The 19079-nt window shown below is 36.2% G+C and overlaps 2 protein-coding genes across 2 annotated transcripts in view; one reads left to right on the top strand and one right to left on the bottom strand.

The window, feature by feature from the left end:
- LOC138703219 (DDB1- and CUL4-associated factor 8-like) overlaps window positions 1-13424 on the top strand; it is a 79859-nt gene extending 66435 nt beyond the window's left edge. Inside the window, exon 10 of the mRNA XM_069830927.1 lies at window positions 6132-13424. Within this exon, the coding sequence (XP_069687028.1) occupies window positions 6132-6137 (6 nt within the window). The 3' untranslated portion in view covers window positions 6138-13424. The remainder of the gene's footprint in view (window positions 1-6131) is intronic.
- On the bottom strand, window positions 10773-17892 carry LOC138703220 (BOS complex subunit TMEM147). Its single transcript, XM_069830928.1, has 4 exons — window positions 17762-17892; window positions 17513-17651; window positions 16704-16925; window positions 10773-14847 (listed from the first exon to the last, which is right to left on the bottom strand). Exons 1-4 carry the CDS (start codon window positions 17836-17838, stop codon window positions 14596-14598), a joined length of 690 nt encoding a protein of 229 aa, XP_069687029.1. The 5' UTR covers window positions 17839-17892; the 3' UTR covers window positions 10773-14595.
- Between the last annotated feature and the right edge of the window lie 1187 nt (window positions 17893-19079).

The raw sequence follows: 19079 nt of genomic DNA, 5'->3' as shown, positions 1-19079 counted from the left end.
CCATTTCTTTACTTGCTATTTAGTCTCGGAATCATTGCTAGTTACTGCATTATTTTCATATGTTTTTACATTACATTATTACTGCTATCAACACCAACAGTGATCAATTTCTCAACTTCAGTACTCTCTACTGTTGTCCTGAATCTAGTAAATTATGCACTATTTTGTTCACATCTGCAATAGCTTTCATCCAGTCATACTGAATTGTTGTACTGAATGCCTCTGGAATTATTCTTTTCAACATAATATTATGTTCTATGTTTTGCTATATTCAATATATTATAATAGAAGGCCCATTTCCGGACATTTCAGAGAATTATACTTACTCTTTGCCCTGTATAATATTTTCAGGTAAATAATATCCACTACTTCAATTTAAAAAAAAAATTATTAATATCATAATTATTTCAATTCAAATATAATTTAATATTTTGTATTGAAGTTTGCCACGTAAATATCCGGAAATTGGAATATGTTGTTGTTTTCTAATGCCAGGTGTTTGACAATAAAGTCATTTGACCTCTTGCACTCCAATATTTTTCAAAGATATTGTCATGGTCAGTCACTGAAGCACAGTTTTTGAGGTTTTCCGAATCCATTTCTTGGTTTGAGTTGCTCAATGGGCATTTAGGGGACTGATATATTCCAATTCTATGCAGGTGTTTGGCCAAACAGTCATGGCCTGTTGCCAATCTAAATGCAGCTACATACGATTTGCGTGGTAAATCGGGAATTAACTGTGGATGTAGATTTAATAAATCTTTTCACAGAGTAATACGTAGGTTTAGTAACAAGTCTGTAAGTAGCAGTGCTGCCCTTCTTTGCTAAAGCATCCGCATTCTCGTTTCCTAGGATTCCACAATGGGATGGTATCCATGTGTTACTGTTTCCAGACATAAATTTTTTTTACAAGTGTCCTATTTCTGGAACAATGCATCTAAAACTTTTAAATTATTAAACTCTATTATATAGTACAATAAAAATGACTTAGGCCGGGTGCACACAGAATCAGACGCGGCGCGACGTGACGCGACTTTTTGTCTTGTGGTACTTGTCTCCCATTCATTTCTTATGATGTGGTGCACACAGAATCAGATGCAGCACGACGGTCGCGAGCAGACACGAGGAGACACGAAGAGACAACATTGAATGACTGCTTGAAGTTCGTCGCGAGGAGACTGTCTGATAGCTGCAGTGTACTGCGCATGCGTTAGTAGTGGCTATGATTGCACGCTTTCACTATCTACGAAAACTATTGTTGTGTAGTGCACATTATTCATAATGGAGCTCGATGCGGATAAATTAGTTGATTTAGTACAGGAAAGAGACATTCTGTACAATCTTTGAAACAATATCACGAGAATAATGTGGTTTCTGAAAATATGTGAAAAATTGCAAATGAGATGAAAGCACCAGGTGAATAATAATTTATAATAATAACACTGCATAACAAATGTTAACATTTTTTTTTGCACTAGGCATGTGCTATATGTTTTCTGTATAATTTGAGCCTCCTGAATACGAATATGACAATAAAAACAGTTGTTGGTTACGGTTTTTGAGAAATTTTGGAATTTATATCTATTCAAAATATTGTTTTATATAATGACAATAAGGCTAAATATTCACTGTTCAGAAGATTACAGCTTTCTTTTTCTGCATTTTCTTTTACACTGGGCATCAGGTACATCACGAGCTAAAGTCCAACAATAGTCTGCTAGCATATTGGTACTCCACTGTCCTTGGATCTTTTTTCCATAGTTGAAATTTCTTGATGGAAGCGCTCATCATGCTCATCACTGAAATCGCACAATTCTCGGGAAAAAAGTCAAGATGTGAGTGAAGGAAGTGAATTTTCAGGGAAATTTTTCAACCCCTAGTTTAATACGCCAACAGTAAATTTTTCACTAGTTCTTCATAGTTCTCACTTCCACAGTTATCCAGAAAATTAAATCAAGCTCCTTGAATGCAATCCAGACGGCTGTCTCTTTTCTTTCCAGCAAAGATTCGAAGTGATTGTCCATTATTTCTCTAATTTGTGGTCCATTGAGAACTCCCTATTTTATTTTTGAATCACTAATAGCAGGAAATGTTGAGGAATGCGCGCTGGTCTGAGTCCTCGTGGGGGAAGAAATTTTCTCATGAAATTTCGGCCAGTGTATGGGACCGGTGCCCACCTAGCATCGTGATGCACTTGGGGAGCTACGATAGGTAGCGAAAGCCGGTTGCGAAGGCCAGATATAACGACTGGGGGATCATCGTGCTAACCACACGATACCTCCATTCTAGTTGGATGATCGTTCACCTCTGTTTTGGCATGTGGACGTGAGGCCAGCAGTCGGCTGGTCGGTCTGGACTCTTCACGGGGTGTAGTGCCACGGATTATTAATAGCAGGAATTTTTTCCTGGATATTTTTAAATCCTTCAGTTTTATAATTTATCCCTTTAAGAAAATTCTTCATTAACCCTAACTTATTGTGTAAAAGGGGTAAAATTACTTCGCTTTGAGGTACAAGGGGATGATGTATAATATTTTTCTTCCTCGGCTCTAGTGATTTTCGTTTTATTTTATAATGCATATCTCGAGCGCGAGTCCACACCTGTGGAGTAATGGTCAGCGCGTCTGGCCGCGAAACCAGGTGGCCCGGGTTCGAATCCCGGTCGGGGCAAGTTACCTGGTTGAGGTTTTTTCCGGGGTTTTCCTTCAACCCAATATGAGCAAATGCTGGGTAACTTTCGGTGCTGGACCCTGGACTCATTTCACCGGCATTATCACCTTAATTTCATTCAGACGCTAAATAACCTAAATGTTGATACAGCGTCGTAAAATAACCCAATAAAATAAAGTAAAAAATCTCGAGCGCGACTGTCCAATTCGTACAGAAAGCAGCAAAATTTTCTGTAGCCTGATTGCATTCCAAAAAGCAATGCTACAAACTTCAAATCCGCACATATAAACCATTCGTATTTTGAATATTATCATTAAAGCACACTTTAAAGAAATACACGTCTTACACAGAATACTAACACCACAGAAATATCCTGGTAAACTGAAGCATTTTCATACAGCGAACCTGTTTCTTCCCCTCCAAACGGAAACGGAAAGGACAATAAAACAATTTCCGCTTCTAGAAGTGGTTTTGACATGGTGATATATTGCAAAATATAAACTATAGTAATGTAATTAAAGCTCACCGTGAAAGAAATGCACATCTCAAGTAAAATCAGGTAAACTCAAGTGAATTTATACCGCGAACCTGTTTCACTCCCTCGAAATAGACTCGTAGAAGGGCAATAAAATAATTTCCCTTTCTACAAGTGCTTCTAACATGGTGCCCACTTATACTAATATTGTTTTCACATAATGGGTCTTCACACTTGTAAAACAAAATAGTTACACACGAAATACGGTGATTTTTTAAATAAATTGCATAGAAAATTGATTATATTGTGCAACTCGAAAACCCGAAGTGATGGAACATTTTGCTTGTTATTTTTTAAATCAGGAGGTCGAAATTAGTAAGAATTTGTTAGTTTTATGTCTGGCGCAAAATGACTGTTGAGCAGTGTAATTTGTAGTAAGCCCAATTCTCTGCTCTATACTATCACTCATTATTGATTTAATACATTATTTTTCTTTATTGTGAGTCGTGAAGTAGTCATAAACATAAAAAATGACGTTTGTGCAGTACATTTTAATTTTAAGACTCTTTCAATCTTATACATTTTTAGGAGCTTGCGTCCTTAGGAAATAATAAGCAAATGCAATAGAATTTTTCATATAGACAGTCCTCTATTATTGACGCCATTTTCTAGCCTAGGCCAGTTTTCCAATCCCACAGCCAGCAAATCAGTTGTCGCGAGCAGACAGTTTCAAGCTGTCGCCAGGCGTTGTAAAGCAAAACGTAGTGTCGCGCCACGCCGTGTCGCGTCTGATTCTGTGTGCACCTGGCCTTATACTTCAGTGTTAATTATCACTGAATTCCTTAACTTTTTGCAGGGCATTTCCTGCAGGAGAAGTTCTCTTTCCCTATTCAACCAACACAAATTTCATAGTGGCAGGTTTGACACTGTCCACACTTGATCTACGACCTCATTTGTCCCGACCCTTCCATTATAGTAACCAATGCCAGTTCTTCTAGATTGATACTTTTTGTCATCCAGCCTTGTGCATTTTGAATGTCGGAAATGCGAGTCTTCACTTCAGTCATGGCAGCTATTTCCCCTATGTATTTTCTTTTGAATTTCAAATTTCTCCTTTGTGCTGTGTGGTGAATATAACTGGTTTTTATGTTGATTTTTGTTTTTAGGAAGAGTATGCAACTCCAGAACAGGTATCAATGTTGCAAAGGTTCTTTTTTCTTGAAGTTACACATTTTACCAGCAAACCACTTTCTGTTCGTTTTTGTTTTACTGGAAATGTTATTCATTGCTCTAATCTAAGTGATGTAGCTTCTGTCGATTTTGAAGTTTAGATAAAATTCAGAAGGCAGTTTACACTTTCTTGTATGGGCTTTGACTGGAATAAATGCATGGTAATAGCATAAGGATTCCATGGGAAAATTCCACAGGCTTCAAAACCATTCACTGCTGTATTTATGGACGCTGTTTTGGACTATGCAGCAGAAAACGCTTCTGATAACTGAAATTTAAAAGTTTAGAATATGAGTGCCCTTGCAATGATTTGCATGAGCATTTAGAATTAGAAGACACCTTCCTGGGCTTCTATTTTTGTTAAAGTGATCCACAATAGAAACAGCTCTTCATTTATGTAACTAGTTCTCCATCATAGTAAATGCTGATCTACAGGTCAGCTTATCACCAATGAATCTGCTGAGTGACTTGGAAACTTTACTGATGGAGTTTGTTTATATGCCTGTAACATTTATAAACAAAAATATCCAGAAAATAAACACATGAAATTACATACTTACCCGAAAAATAATGGTACCAGTAGTTTATTTGAAACTCCTAGCAAAAGAGCACAAAATAACAATTTACTGCAAATTAATGTAGAGATATTTTGCTTAATTGTTTAAACAACTAGTGCTGGATAAATCACTGTAGCAAACGTCTTCGGCATTGCCATATAAAAAAAATGTTCGTGTGAATAGAACAAACTTTCTCATAAATTTTATGGAATGAGTAATGAAAGTGCTACTTCTGCAGCCACCTAGTTTGTAGAGCCATTTATGTTCACAGCTATCCCATAACTAGATGAAAGTTAAATAGGTACTGTAGGTGAGAAAAGTCAAATGGCATAGGTTTTATTTCGGTGCTGTGTATATCGGGTGAGATGAGACCTTGCAGAACTGGATTGGTAAAGAAATGGCGTCTTCTTAATACCAGTAATCATTCTCTGAACTAAATGATTTTGAAAACTTAAAACCTTTAGACACAAAAGTATTAAATTTTTGTCTGTGTTTTCAAGACATCATACAAAGAGGATAGTTGCTTTATACAGCAAATGAAGAGCAGTAAAAAAAAAGTTTAATTTTTGGGTTATGTTTGGACATAGACAACGAAGCTTAATGTACAATTGAAGACTTCCCCAGAATAAGGATGTAACCAACAAAACTGTAATTTATGTTCTAGGAAAAAGGAAAATAATTTCAGGGACATATTTCATTAGGTGTATATTTACCAATAGTACCATTTGACTTATGAAGGATACAAGTTTATTCTGCCATTGAATGCACTAATTTATAGTTATAAATGTATGCTTAAAATATACCTTTTCCACCCAAGTCACACCTTTAATTTGATGTTACATCCTTTTCTGGGGAGGTCTTCAATTCTAGAATTTTAGAAAATTAAAATCTCATGCAACATGATATAACAATATAATGAAAATCTTCAGATTCAAGTTATGGCGCGCTGTAACCAATTAAACCTGAACCCTGCTTTGTGGTCAGAAGCCAAAAGAAGTAAAAGTACCAAAAATGATCTGGCTCTGAACTACTCTTAAATTAGGCCTATTTATATGTTTCAAAATGAAAGTGAGATTTAATGAAACCATTTTGCCAGAATTGTTGCATCTCCTAATGCATGAAGTGTTAATGATTATCAACATTAAAACATAAATGAATCTCAACTGTTAAGTGAACATGTCATTCCTTATCTTGTTTCAGATGTGAATAGGCAACGGGAAACTACATTCATTCTGTATGATTTTCTAAAGTACGAAATTTATAAACTATCCACTGAATTGAGGTGGCTCTAAGCTTGGGAAGTTTTAGGTGAAAGCTGTACATGATTCTCTTGAAAAGAAGAAAATATTATTTTCAGAATAATTAAAACATTGACATAGGAGAAGAAAACATTTATTGTAAAGTTGTATAATTTTGTCTTCATTTTCATTTTTATTAATTTATTTTTACAATAACAATTTCATTTACAACAGAGGAATTTAATTTTAAAGCCAAATAATATTCATTAGACAGAACCACCAATAACCCTGAAAAATTTAATGGAAATTTACTAGCCTATGCTGTGCTTGAAGTCACCATTGCAGACATTAAAAAAAATCTTTTTCCACAACCGAGAGTAAATGTCGGTTTCTAGGTTATCAAAATCAGGAGAGAAATATAACGAAACAATGAGACATAACAATCGTAGTTGCTGTGACATATGCGCTCAATAAAATAGCTCCAGCCAAATTCAATAATTATTATTTCAGAAATAAAATGCGACAGTTTACTCCCAATCGCGGAAAAAATAATACACTACAGGATCAAAACACAATTTTTCTCGATATATTTGTAGCCCTTAGGAGTAGCTCGGGAAAAACCATGAGTTTCTCTCCCTTAATTATTCTTCCCCCTCTTTCTCTCTCTGTTTTTTTCGTATTTTCTGAAAACAAGCACAAATATACTAGAAACGAAACACAAGCTTACATTTAACTTTGTCATCCTGGGACTCTAAATTACTTCATAGAACTGCACATTGACTCCCTGTTGTGAATGTGTTGCAAGACAAATGGAGAATTTAACAATTTAGCTTTGGAGTGATGTTGATACAGCGTCGTAAAATAACCCCCCCCCCACCCCAAAAAAATTGGTCTATGTGGTTAGCGTCCATTTGGATCAGTGCAGAGATCAAGTAGAGGTGGTTACTGTACTAAGGGGTATTGGTGAAGTTTTGGAGTGATAAAAGATTGGTAAGTTCATTCAAATTTACTGTACCTTCATATTATACAGGGTGTGTATATGTATATGTGTGTGTGTGTGTGTGTGTGTCCATAAATGTCGGGGCGTATTCCTGACACCAAAACATAACAAAAAGTTCATATGAACATGGATCCGCAAGCCCTTCGTTAGGGAGTTATGAAAGGAATTTCCTGTAGTGACCCCTGATTATGTAATTCACCTCAAACTTGCATTTTTCCCAATTTCTTCATTACAGTTGTTCATGACATTTGTTTCGTTTTGTCTGATTGCCTTTTATTGTTTTGTGTTATTCACAGTAACATTCATCACATCATGGTTTCTCAGAACTGAGTTACTGATTATTTGATACTGTACCTCTAAAGAATGTGGTTTATGCACAAAGGTGCTCCACCTCACTTTACTGTGATAGTTCGTCAGTATCTCGATAACCAGTTTCTGAACAGATGGATTGGTCGAAAGGGATCCATTGCATGGCCTGCCCAATCGCCAGATTTAAATCCAATGTATTTTTACTAGTGCTGTTGATCTATCAAAATATTTAGTCAATTAACTATTTGAATTTACTCGATTAATCGAGTTTTCATAACAAGGGTTTCGCATTGTTTCAACTTTCAATAGAGGTAGACTAGGTCACTGTCCTCATATCTCCATCTCTTTCTGAAATTTTTGTGCAAAGATTTTCCCTATGCTACCTGGTTTACAGTTAGAAAATATTGTGTTTTAAGTAAGCGATTTTCGAGAATTTTTAGTATGAGTTTGTATTAACAAAATAATACGTGGGGTGTAACTTTAATAGTGGGAACACTGCTGTAAAAGCGAAACGAGACGGAGTTAACTGTTGCCACTTCTACCACATGTTAGTCTATGTCTGCCCTCCTTCCCCCTGAAAGGGATCTAAGCAAGAACAGCGATCTGGTTGAAAATTCAATCTGCCTATGGTCGTACATCACGACAATGTCATGACGGTCTTGTTGAGGCATGTGGAGAGATGGTGTTACCATAAAGGACTGTGGCGAGGTGGGTTCGAGCCTTCAACGAGGAGCGTGACCGCGTGGAAAACATGGCTCAGCCGGGTCGTCCAAGTGTTAGTGAAGAGGAAGTGCAAGCTGTTTCTTCGGTATTTGACAACGATCGACGACAGACGGTACGTGAGTTAGCCCAAGAGATAGGAATATCGCATATGACTGTGTTTCGTATCTAAAGAATCGCCTAAAAATGAGAAAAATTGCATCTCGGTGGGTTCCTTGGGATTTGACAGAGGCACAGCGATGGATACGATGTGACACCATTCAAACACTTGGAGCATTATGATCGTGAAGAAGACGCCTTCTTATGGAGTATTGTTGGGCTTGATGAGACATGGGCTAGGTCATACAAACCTCTACTCAAATGAGTGGTGTCATTATGGGTCACCACTCAAAACAGTGGTGCGTTGTACCCCTAAGAATGTGAAAGTTATGCTGATTGTTGTGTACGACCCAAAGACAGAATGTTAATGCACAGTATTTCAGTCATTTTTGGAGCATAATGAGATCAGCGTTGTGAAGAAAGTGCCCACATGTTTTGCAGAACCCTCCCATCATTTTGCAGGATAACGCAAGGGCACACACGGCACACCCTGTAGCTGATTTGTATCGTCGCTGGGGGTGGGAAGTGCTTTTCCATCCACCACATTCACCGGACTTAAGCCCCTGTGATTATGATTTAATCCCAAAGATGAAGGAACCACTTTGTGACGTTCAGTTCCGGACCGTTCCCGATATTCTGCAGGCAGTAGGGCGGTCCCTCAGAAACATCAACAGAACAGGAGCTGCTACAGGGATGCTACGACTTCCACATCGCTGGCAACGAGTTGTAGACAATGCTGGTTACTACATTGAAGGACTGTAGAAGTTTCACAGATATATCACTGGTATATTCGTAATAAATAAATAGTTGCCATTATTAAAGTTACAACCTGTGTAATTAATATCAACTACAACCAATTAATTTTAATCGACTCGATTAAATATTTTTGATAGATTAATCTTACAACAGAAATTGATCGACTAATCGATTAAATCCCACAACACTAATTTTTACCTCTGGGAATATTTAAAATCCATGGTGTATTCAACACCTGTACCTAATATCGATGTTCTGAGGGAGGGTATCCAAAATGGATTTGATCAAATCTGTAACATCCCAGGACATTTGCACAGAGTACGGCAAAGTATAAAATGCAGGCTCAGGGCATGCATCGAAGCAGGAGGAGGTTACTTTGAGCAATTTATGTAAATGTGTGTTGTTAAATATATCACATGTATCATTACCAATAAATCCATAACTCCCTAACGAAGGGTTTGCGGACCCATGTTCATATGAACTTTTTGTTAAAGTTTGGTGTCAGGAATACGCCCCCACATTTATGGACACATATATAGATGCATCCTGTACAGAAAACTTCTGTTTCAGTTTCATCATTGCTTGTCAGTACATTTCAGTTGGCCAAATCTCCAGAGTAGTGAAGTAATGAGGTTACCCCAGTTTTGTTTCTGTTTATAAGTTAATGGATATGAAGTGTATGGGAGTTACTGAATATTTATTGTATGAATTTAATTCCATTTCCAAGCCAAAATGTTTTTTTGTCTTATCTTTTATATCATGTGATGCTGTGTGTCCTTTTACACAGGTGTCAGTCATATTCCATACTAGTGCATTTATATTACATCAATTATACTTATGATCCATTTCCACTCCTACCTACTTCCATTGCTTTAAGTCTGGCCTTGGAAATGTTCATGTCTTTGTACTACTGTACTATATCACTTGCTTGGTGCAAAAATTACACAAGTTAATGTTGATCAAATTATTCTGCTCTTTCAATTTCAAATCTGGGGACTGTAGCAAAAATTGCTACATTCTTAGTTCTTCAAAGAATCCTCTCCTATTGGGTAACTATACATCTTATTTTGAACGGGACTGTCCTATTTTTGTGTGCAATGCTTTTAACGGAAAACAAAGTTCCATTCAAGACATGGGTCATAGAAAACTGCTTCATTTGCTGTTATGTTTAAAATACTTTTTATACTATTATTGTGATGTACCGAAGTACATATCGACATTGTTCCAGCAATAACTCCTATGGGAAATATTTATCGATTTTCAGATTTTTGCTCTATTAAATAACTTAAATAGTGATACAGCAAATAATAAAATCTCTTATATGTAATTATATTTCTTTCTTTCGAAAATGTAAGAATTCACAATCCCCTATGTACTACTGCCATAGAATGTATATTTTGCACATAGGAGTTATTGCAGGAGCAACTACGATATGATATTTCCGTGTAGGAAACTAAGCACGTAGAACTTAAACTGAGAGGATTCAATCCGGCATCGGAACTGGAATCTGGTGTGGCTTAGTGGATGAAGCGTCAGCATGTAGAACTGAAAACCCGGGTTCGAGTCCCGGTGCCAGAGAGAATTTTTCTCCGCTCCACCCATCCTTCACTTTTTATACTGCTACATCGAAAAGTTAACCATTATCTACTTGATTTTAGAACTGAAGTCATTGTTTTGTAGCATTACTTTGCCACACAGTTTTATAAATGCAATAAAAGCGACATTTTGTATCATTTTAATGAAACAAATATACAAAATTATTGAAACTTAATACATTTGCTATTCACATTAACATTAACAGTACAAGAATTACACTGGGTTAATTTCGTGTAAGGAGATCCCAGGGAAATTGTGAACCAAATTATTGAAGGTATTTAGATGGCAATCATTCCATAGGCCCTAACAGTGTGATTAATTTATCATTATGTTTTCTTATGATTTGCAGCTAACTTTGAGACCTTGACAATAACCAGGACGAACAGAAGTAATAGTGTATGCACTCAGTGAGTTTACACAGATCTGCCGCAATGCGGTGTTGCTATCGCAAAGATCGTGACTCAGAGGGAGTTCACAGTTCTTGTTATGCTAAACATAATCCTTTTTAAAAGCAAATTTCTTCCATTTGACTCAGCTATTCGTAACTTAAGGAATACCTGTATAGTCCCTTATTCATAATTAATAATCTTTTCTCAGTTAATATTATTATTAACGTTTGTAACAGAAAATACAATGCGATCTGAAATGCTATGAAAGCAATAAGTTTAGTATTTAAAGTTGCGAATTCAGGGACAGAAAAATCTACAAACTGTTAAAATAAAACCAGAGTTGAATGATATTTTATGTACTTATAAATTAATTAAATTACTCATTATATGAATGATTAGTTGCCTGCTACTTTAGAGTGTTTGCGAGATGAATTGGCGGATTTACGAGTTTGTAATTCTCTTCAGATTTCGTTTGTCCTGAAGAAGAATCGGCACTTTTAAGTAGTGGTAAATCAATTTAGGAATAATATCCACGATATGTTCTCTGTAACAACCTGCTCCCAAGGACTGGATCGTAAGAGTATCAATAGTGTCAAGACAGTCATAGAAGTTATCACCCCACTTTACAGCTAATTTTTTCTTTAATTTCATTTTTCTTTGAAGTATGTCGTATACAGCTTGGGAGAGATGGGTTAAAAAAAATTGATGTTCCTATAGTCGCGACGTTGTTATTCCCGGCGTGACTCCTCTTTGCTTACACCTTAGGAAGTGAAGGCTCTATAAAGTCTAGATAGGTAGTATCGTTCGCCATTTTTGTTCTTTCGTTGCCGAGCTACCAGACGAGGAATCTATTTGCCACACCGTTAAACATTATCATTTCGTAGCTCCTGTGATAATAAATCAAATGCACTGTAATTGAGCAAATAATTGAGCGGCAAATAACATTGTGTGCTTTCTGCGAATGCCAACGAAAGAGCCAAAATGGCGGGCGATTATATTAAGTATTTATCGAGCCTTAGGAAATGCATAACGTAATCAGAAGCGAATCACAAGATGCACACTTTTAAATGTAGACGAGCCGCAATGTGATTGGCTGCTGGAAATAAGAGCGACAGGACTGTAGTACACTATTTCTTCTATTCGCCTGCTATAACTAACTTAAATTATATACAGATAGAAAAATCAATAGTTTTATTTCTGTTATGTAACAGCAAATTACGAACAGATATAAACAAGCTATTGAAATAACTGCAAGAAAATCATAAGTATAGAACAAAATTACTGAAACTTATTTCCTGTCACTATGGAAATATAGTTCAAACGCTGCTTGATGAGTTCTGTAGCAGTGTGAGAATAACTCTAGAATACAGATAAGTAGCTTGAAACTGTGCTGTTATGTTGCGAGAAATCATAGCCAACTGTACAAAAATATTGATTCATAGCCCCTTGTGTCTCTCATTCATCTTTTTGCACTTCAGTACAGGTACACTGTCACGATGAAATGGTATTGAAATAGACATTTCCATTAAAAAAAATAATGCAGTCAATTTACAGTGCATTGTTGCTGCAAAGAGAACCACTTCTTTTTTCTTTTTCTGTTATCGAATTATATTAAGTTGCAAGGAAAGAAATGCATTGCTACTGAAATAAATTAATCACATCACGCATCAGTAGTCCTCTCCTCCCCACCTCTACCGATAAGCACTTGTTTTTCTCAGGCTCAACACGAAAAGCACTAATGCTTGAACAGTTTGCTTACCTGTATTCTAGAGCCTTGCCATGTGGGATTTTAAACAGTTTTATTCTATTAACTAGTTTATATTTTAAAATTTGGTAGTATAATAAATAGTAAGTAATATGTGTTGAAAAGCTCATAGCAATCCTCTGGGTTGCAATCAATCACACATGGAAGTGTAATGAATGCTTTTCAACACTAGTGTTACAATATACTATTGTGACTACCATAATTCAAAACAATTACCGATAACAGCAATAAAATGTTATTAGTCACTAAATGTTATGAAATTAAATTAATGATCCTGTATGGGCAGGAAAAACAAATATGTTATGCCGAGCTTTACACAATTATTAATTTATTTTTCATTATTTCAAAACATAGCTTTCACAGAAAATTTATAGAACTACTCTATTTATTTCAAATAATACTACTTGACAGAGGAAGAGTGTGACCACATTGACTACATAAGTGTTGTATCCTATGCCTATATTATGTTTATAACACATCAGTCATTCAGTAATAAGTGACAATGTTTGTATGTGGTGCTATCAGCGGTAAATGATGCAAGCTGATAACAATGAGAAAGAAGAGCATCTGATGTGTGTTATCTGTGAGTTTGAAGACAATCTCATTTATAAGATATTCGTAGTGAGTTTAATTTGTAGACTTATCTGTAGTGCTCTAAAATGTTTAGCAAATACGAACAAAGATGCTCCATTAAAATTCAGATTGCAAGAGCCAAGAATGCTCGACAATGCCATACAGCATTACTGGAAGCTTGTGGTAGAGAGACTTACAATACTTTCTGGAACACCATTTACTACCAGCTGTGTACCATAAATGTCCAAATCTCCAGAATTCTCATCCTACATGCTACATGATGGTGCTCGCTCTCACATAGCTGTCCCTGTGGTTAATTTACTTCGCAGATGGACCTGGAAATTCTGGAGCATCCTCCATACTCCCCAGATATGAGGCCTATGTGATTTTGACCTTTTCGCGAAAATGAAATTACCACTTAGAGGAGTTCACTTTAGAACCAGACAGGCAATTTATTATAGCAGCAGTAGAGCAGTCTGTTCGAAGATTAGTACAGCAAGACGCTGTGGAATGGCATCCATCGTCTCCCTGAGATGTGGAGAGGGTTCTTCATGTTCGAGGAGATTACTTCTGAGGACTGCAACAATGTGACTGTTCCAAAAATGTTTTCTTTGTTGTTATTTCAAATGTTGCCACTAATTATTGAATGACCCGTGTATTACGACATTTTAAGTTTGGTAAAGCTCATTTCGAGGTGGGGTGAGTTCAAACTGAATTTAGCATCTGTCCCGTTTTTAGCTTAAAACATTATGGTCACCCTAGTTGTCAATTTATGTCAGACTTAAATCACTATCTGATTGCATTAAGTAGGTCTTGTAGTTGCTTACAAAACTGTAATAGTTTACCATCAGTCTTTCTTTTTATTATTAGAGATGAAATACTGTAAAGAAATTATGAATATTCCAGAACATTCTCATTTTGAAGCTTACAATTTTATGTCGCTGTACACAAATGTATCACTGAGGTACATCATGAGAAATATACATGTAATTTACACAGGGTGATAACTGGTGTCCTGTGCAACTGCCTTGTTTCCTTGCACAGTACAGCTATCTCTAACACATGCTCAAATTTGATGGCAGCCATTTTGTATGTATGTAAAAAAAAAGTGTAATTAAGTGATTCAGAAGGGAATGAGTCGTAAGTTAAGTTTCATCTTGATGGAATGAAATGTTTGTATTTTTACTTTGGCACTTTCCTATACCATTTGTTTCAATATTCAATAAATACCAATAGATTGCGCGAATCCTGCATAAATTTGTAATGTAGTAATGCCAAGACAGAGTGTGAATATAGCACGGACTAAGAGTGCTACCCATGGACCACTGATCGTAGCCTGGACAAAGAGCTCCATCAAGAGGAGCTTGTAAGAACACAGCAGTAGCATAGCTGTGACAACAGGAAGCAATGAGCGGTTGAGATCATGTCGAGACCACAGCCAAACTAGCGTTGCTGTAGTGATATGTTGCACCTGAAAAAGAAATACTGTTTATATAGTTCTGCATATTGTAATTATTCTTTCTCAACAAGTATTTAAAGATTATGAACATCTTAATCTTAAGTTCTTTTGACAATATATACCAAGTAAAGGTTGACAGAGAAGTTCTTTACAAACACCATGAGTATTGAGAAAATATATCAGGGTGTCTATCGAAAATGTCAAATAAAAATTAGTTACTTTTTAATTACAACTTAATTACTCAAAAGAACGATGAAAAACATTAATCACATTTCAGTCAACTTACAATCTGTCATCAGACTTTTTCTTAAGTTCCCTGATCTTCATTTCAATGGACATGCAGCCAACTTCTCTCTCAGCCTTCCTGATGTATTACACTTGCATATTATGTAATCACTAATCACTGACCTCCTGACCCCTGCAGCTCAGGCAGTGACACTCAAGATTAAATAAGTGAAGTAGAACAATATACGTAATTTCGTTACCCACTACCATTCGAGTCTTCTAAATTCGTTATATTTTGTTATCAATTGCTTAAATTAGTTAATTTTTAGTTACTTTCGTTACCGATAGACACTCTGTGTATCGTCTGCTAATGTTTCTCTCTTTTCACTAATAGGTCATGTTTATATTTTTTTCGGCATTTTTTGGTCATTTTTAATACTATGAAGAACTTTTAGATCATTCGGAATACATTTTACTTTCCTCTTTACCGAGAGGTCTGTTAAATCATTTTCTAAGCAAATAGGTCAGTAGTAATTACCTACTGAATAAGTGAATAACAGTGAAATTTGAGTTTTATAGTTTGGAACAGACTCTATAAAGTCCATCCCTCATTCCACTGAAGGCTTCACTTCACACAACGGAAGTAATATAAAATGCTTGACAGCAGCTTAGTTTAAGTAAGGACTCTGATCGCTACTGTTCTTTTGTAGGTACGAGGGGTCTTTAGAATTTATTTTTGGAAGGGGGAAACTTTCACCATGCTTTGGACAGGACATTGTGTCCTCAACATGGTTCGGATGGGATGTCTACTGTAGTAGACAGTATTTTTAACACAAAGATTGCAAGAATGCATGCTGCGCCCACAATTTGTTTTGTCATTCACACTCCCTCATCTGGAAGATCTGGTAACAAAAGTGAAGCACGGAAGGAGGAGATGGGGAATGAAGGCACTGACATGGACCACCCCTGATTGAAACACATTGTAAACCATCATTAAAATCTTATAGTTTTCCCTTAAAACCTTAATTTTCTTGCATGTTCTTTTCCTTTATCTTAACCACATTCCAGGAAGTTGCCTCCTCTCTCCGAGATTTGCAGAGCAGTCATTGAAACAAGGTGACTAATTTTTAAGAAGTTGTGGTGCAAGTACGGTGAATAATATTTAAATGTCATTTTCTTTTAATTTTATGTCTTTTTCCATTAGTTTAAGGGCATTTTAATGATCGTTTTAAGTAGATTTTTTGGTCATCTGCCCCTAGTAATGACTAATGAGATACGGACAGATCCTATACTTTTTTAATACCACACATAAAATGTAAACTTTCATCAGTCACGTTTTGGCCTCTTCATCTTTCAAACCCACCATCTGTCACTGAGTAAGTATGTTTTTTTCTTGCCGTGGTTATAGGACCGATTTAACTGGGAGAGTGCCTGCTTCAGCATTAGTTAGTCGCTATATGACCATAGAGACTTGCTGTAATTTTAATTTAAGGTAGCCCTTTATTTTGCCAATTGTAAAAGCAGGTTACTCCAATTTACCAGCAAATATCTCAATACCATAGAGACAGCAGGTATGCAAGAACAGTGTCAGTAGCACTTCGAGCACATAAATTAAGTCTAAGCATAATGAAATTTGTATTTACCAGACTGATGTTAGAATCCAAACTCTTTTGGATATATATCCAGTCGAATTCAGCTCCACGAGCACCAACCCAAAGAAGAAGGAAGCGAGTAAGCAGAATATCTGCTCCAGCCCATCCAATGCCAGCTGTCAGCACCTTAGCGTGACCTTTCCCAGGAATCCCCATTAAGACTAGATATAAACCACCTAAATCAGCCAAATCAACGGTGGCTTTCAAGAACTCCTGAAATAGAACAAAAAAAAAAAAAAGATTTACAATAATTTTAAATATGCCTACTGTTATGCAGTTTAGTTTTCTACTGTCTTTGTTTGCTAAATTATTTATTAATTAAAGGAATTTCATGGCCAGGCCATCAGTTGTCTGAAAAGCCTAGTAAATTCCATCTTATAACCATGTTTAAATGGCTAGTCTCCGACTAATGAAGCATATCAAGAGTGTTGAGTTTCTGCACGAAAATTATTACTTTAGGCCTAAGTTTATTTTATAATGTGATAAAGAACCATGAACAGTAAAATCGTCGTACAATTTTAACAATGACATGAAGAGAAACTGTGCAAAGAGTAGTGTAATCCATGCAGTAAGTAAATATCCATAATTTCACTTATATCATAGGCTTTCAAGAATAATTTTTGCTATTCAGAAATCGCAAAAGACATCTAAACATCAACTGAAGACTTTGTGTGTTCATTATACACAAATTTCATTGAAAGTCGTAACCGCTTGAGAGTATTGTGGCTAAAAATAAAAAGAATTTTATGTGTGTTCAAAGAATGAAAGGAAATTAGGCCTAACCACTGAGCAAACTTTACCCCAACAAAATCCATGCCTTCTTGTCCACCGCCATCATTTGCTGGGAAGAACGTTGCAAGTATCAACATTTTACATAGCTGTGTGAAAACATAAATTCCGCCGGCTTGTATACATTTCCAAAAGGCCCCATATTCCGATCTAAAAAGTAAAAGTAAGGTTAGAGTCACGTGTCATGCCAGTACCAATCACTTGAATAAGTATTTGACAGTTTAAATAATACGATATAAATACAGTAACACAAATCTTACAATCCAGAATACTTGTACGTTAAATAATAGGGTACGTAAACCAGGGCCAAACAATTCCCAAAATGATATAAAGTCATTTTCCCTTAGCTGAATGTGCTGCAGAAACACTTTCGATATATACTGCAATTACTCGAACTCGAAAAAGTCGAGAAATATCACAAGTGTCGCAAGTAGTATTTTACTTCTTCGCTAGATGTAGCGACATTCACATTTTGTAATATTCATAACTACCTGCATTATAATTTGCTCATCTAAAGTGGTTATACCTACTGTGTATCCCTTAGAACATAAGAGTAATGCTGGAAGGAGTATCCATATTTTTTTTTTCTAATAGCAATTCAGTGCTTCAGTATGTATGGATGTCGGAAACATGAAGATGCCAAAATTGACATCCACTACTAGTCCATTTGGTGATTGCTAAATTTACAAGGTGAGTTTCTGTAAATAATATTTTTTGCCTACTAAATTATTGAATAGCATAGAACGTATACTTACGCGTCGACTCGTAGACCAATTTATAATTGATCAACAAATTAAGTGACAATTTAATATTTACTTCAAAATACATTGAAGCACTTCAGTAGAAATGGTACCTACAAAATTTTGAAGTAATGAAATTCGAGATAGGAACTGTCATGGTATGATTAGTTATGGCGGTAGTAGAGGCAATACCCAGAAGTCAAATGGGATAATAATTACGTTTGATCCATAGCACGTACCTAGTAATTGGAGTTAAATGTGAAGAACACAACAACGATGCCTGTCCCTGAAGTGGTCGGATTTCTTGGCTTCAGCGTAAGAATTGCAAAGGAAATAACTGCAGTTGGTTTGTTTTCAAGTACTGTACTGTGAGTTCTCTGTGCCATGTCTCAGTTCAGCGTAAGAATTGCAAAGGAAATAACTGCAGTTGGTTTGTTTTCAAGTACTGTACTGTGAGTTCTCTGTGCCATGTCTCAGTTCAAATGTTATAATACGTATCTCTTTCCCGTTGTGAAGTAAGGTAAGCACGTGATGTTTCCATTGCATACGTCAAGCAGGCGCCGGGCTTCAAAGCGTGCTGCGTGACCCATCCATTGTCCGGCATTGAACTAAATCCTAGCAAACCTGTGTGCGCGATCCTTGGAGTGTCAAAAGCGCAATTTGGAAGTGCGAGATGTTGGATGAGGACATGGCGGGAGTTGAAGTCTGAGCTTAAACCCGTGCATACAAAAACATTACTCACCGAAATAATACTTGCCCCATTAGACATTTGGGAAAAATTGCAAGATACAGTATTGGTTCCTATATTTATGCATGTTTTGATGTATATTACGCTTTG

This window comes from Periplaneta americana, chromosome 7, assembly GCF_040183065.1.
Source record: "Periplaneta americana isolate PAMFEO1 chromosome 7, P.americana_PAMFEO1_priV1, whole genome shotgun sequence".
NCBI lineage: Eukaryota > Metazoa > Arthropoda > Insecta > Blattodea > Blattidae > Periplaneta > Periplaneta americana.
Note: the sequence above shows the minus strand (reverse complement) of the source record. Positions and strands in the feature narration are given on the sequence as shown.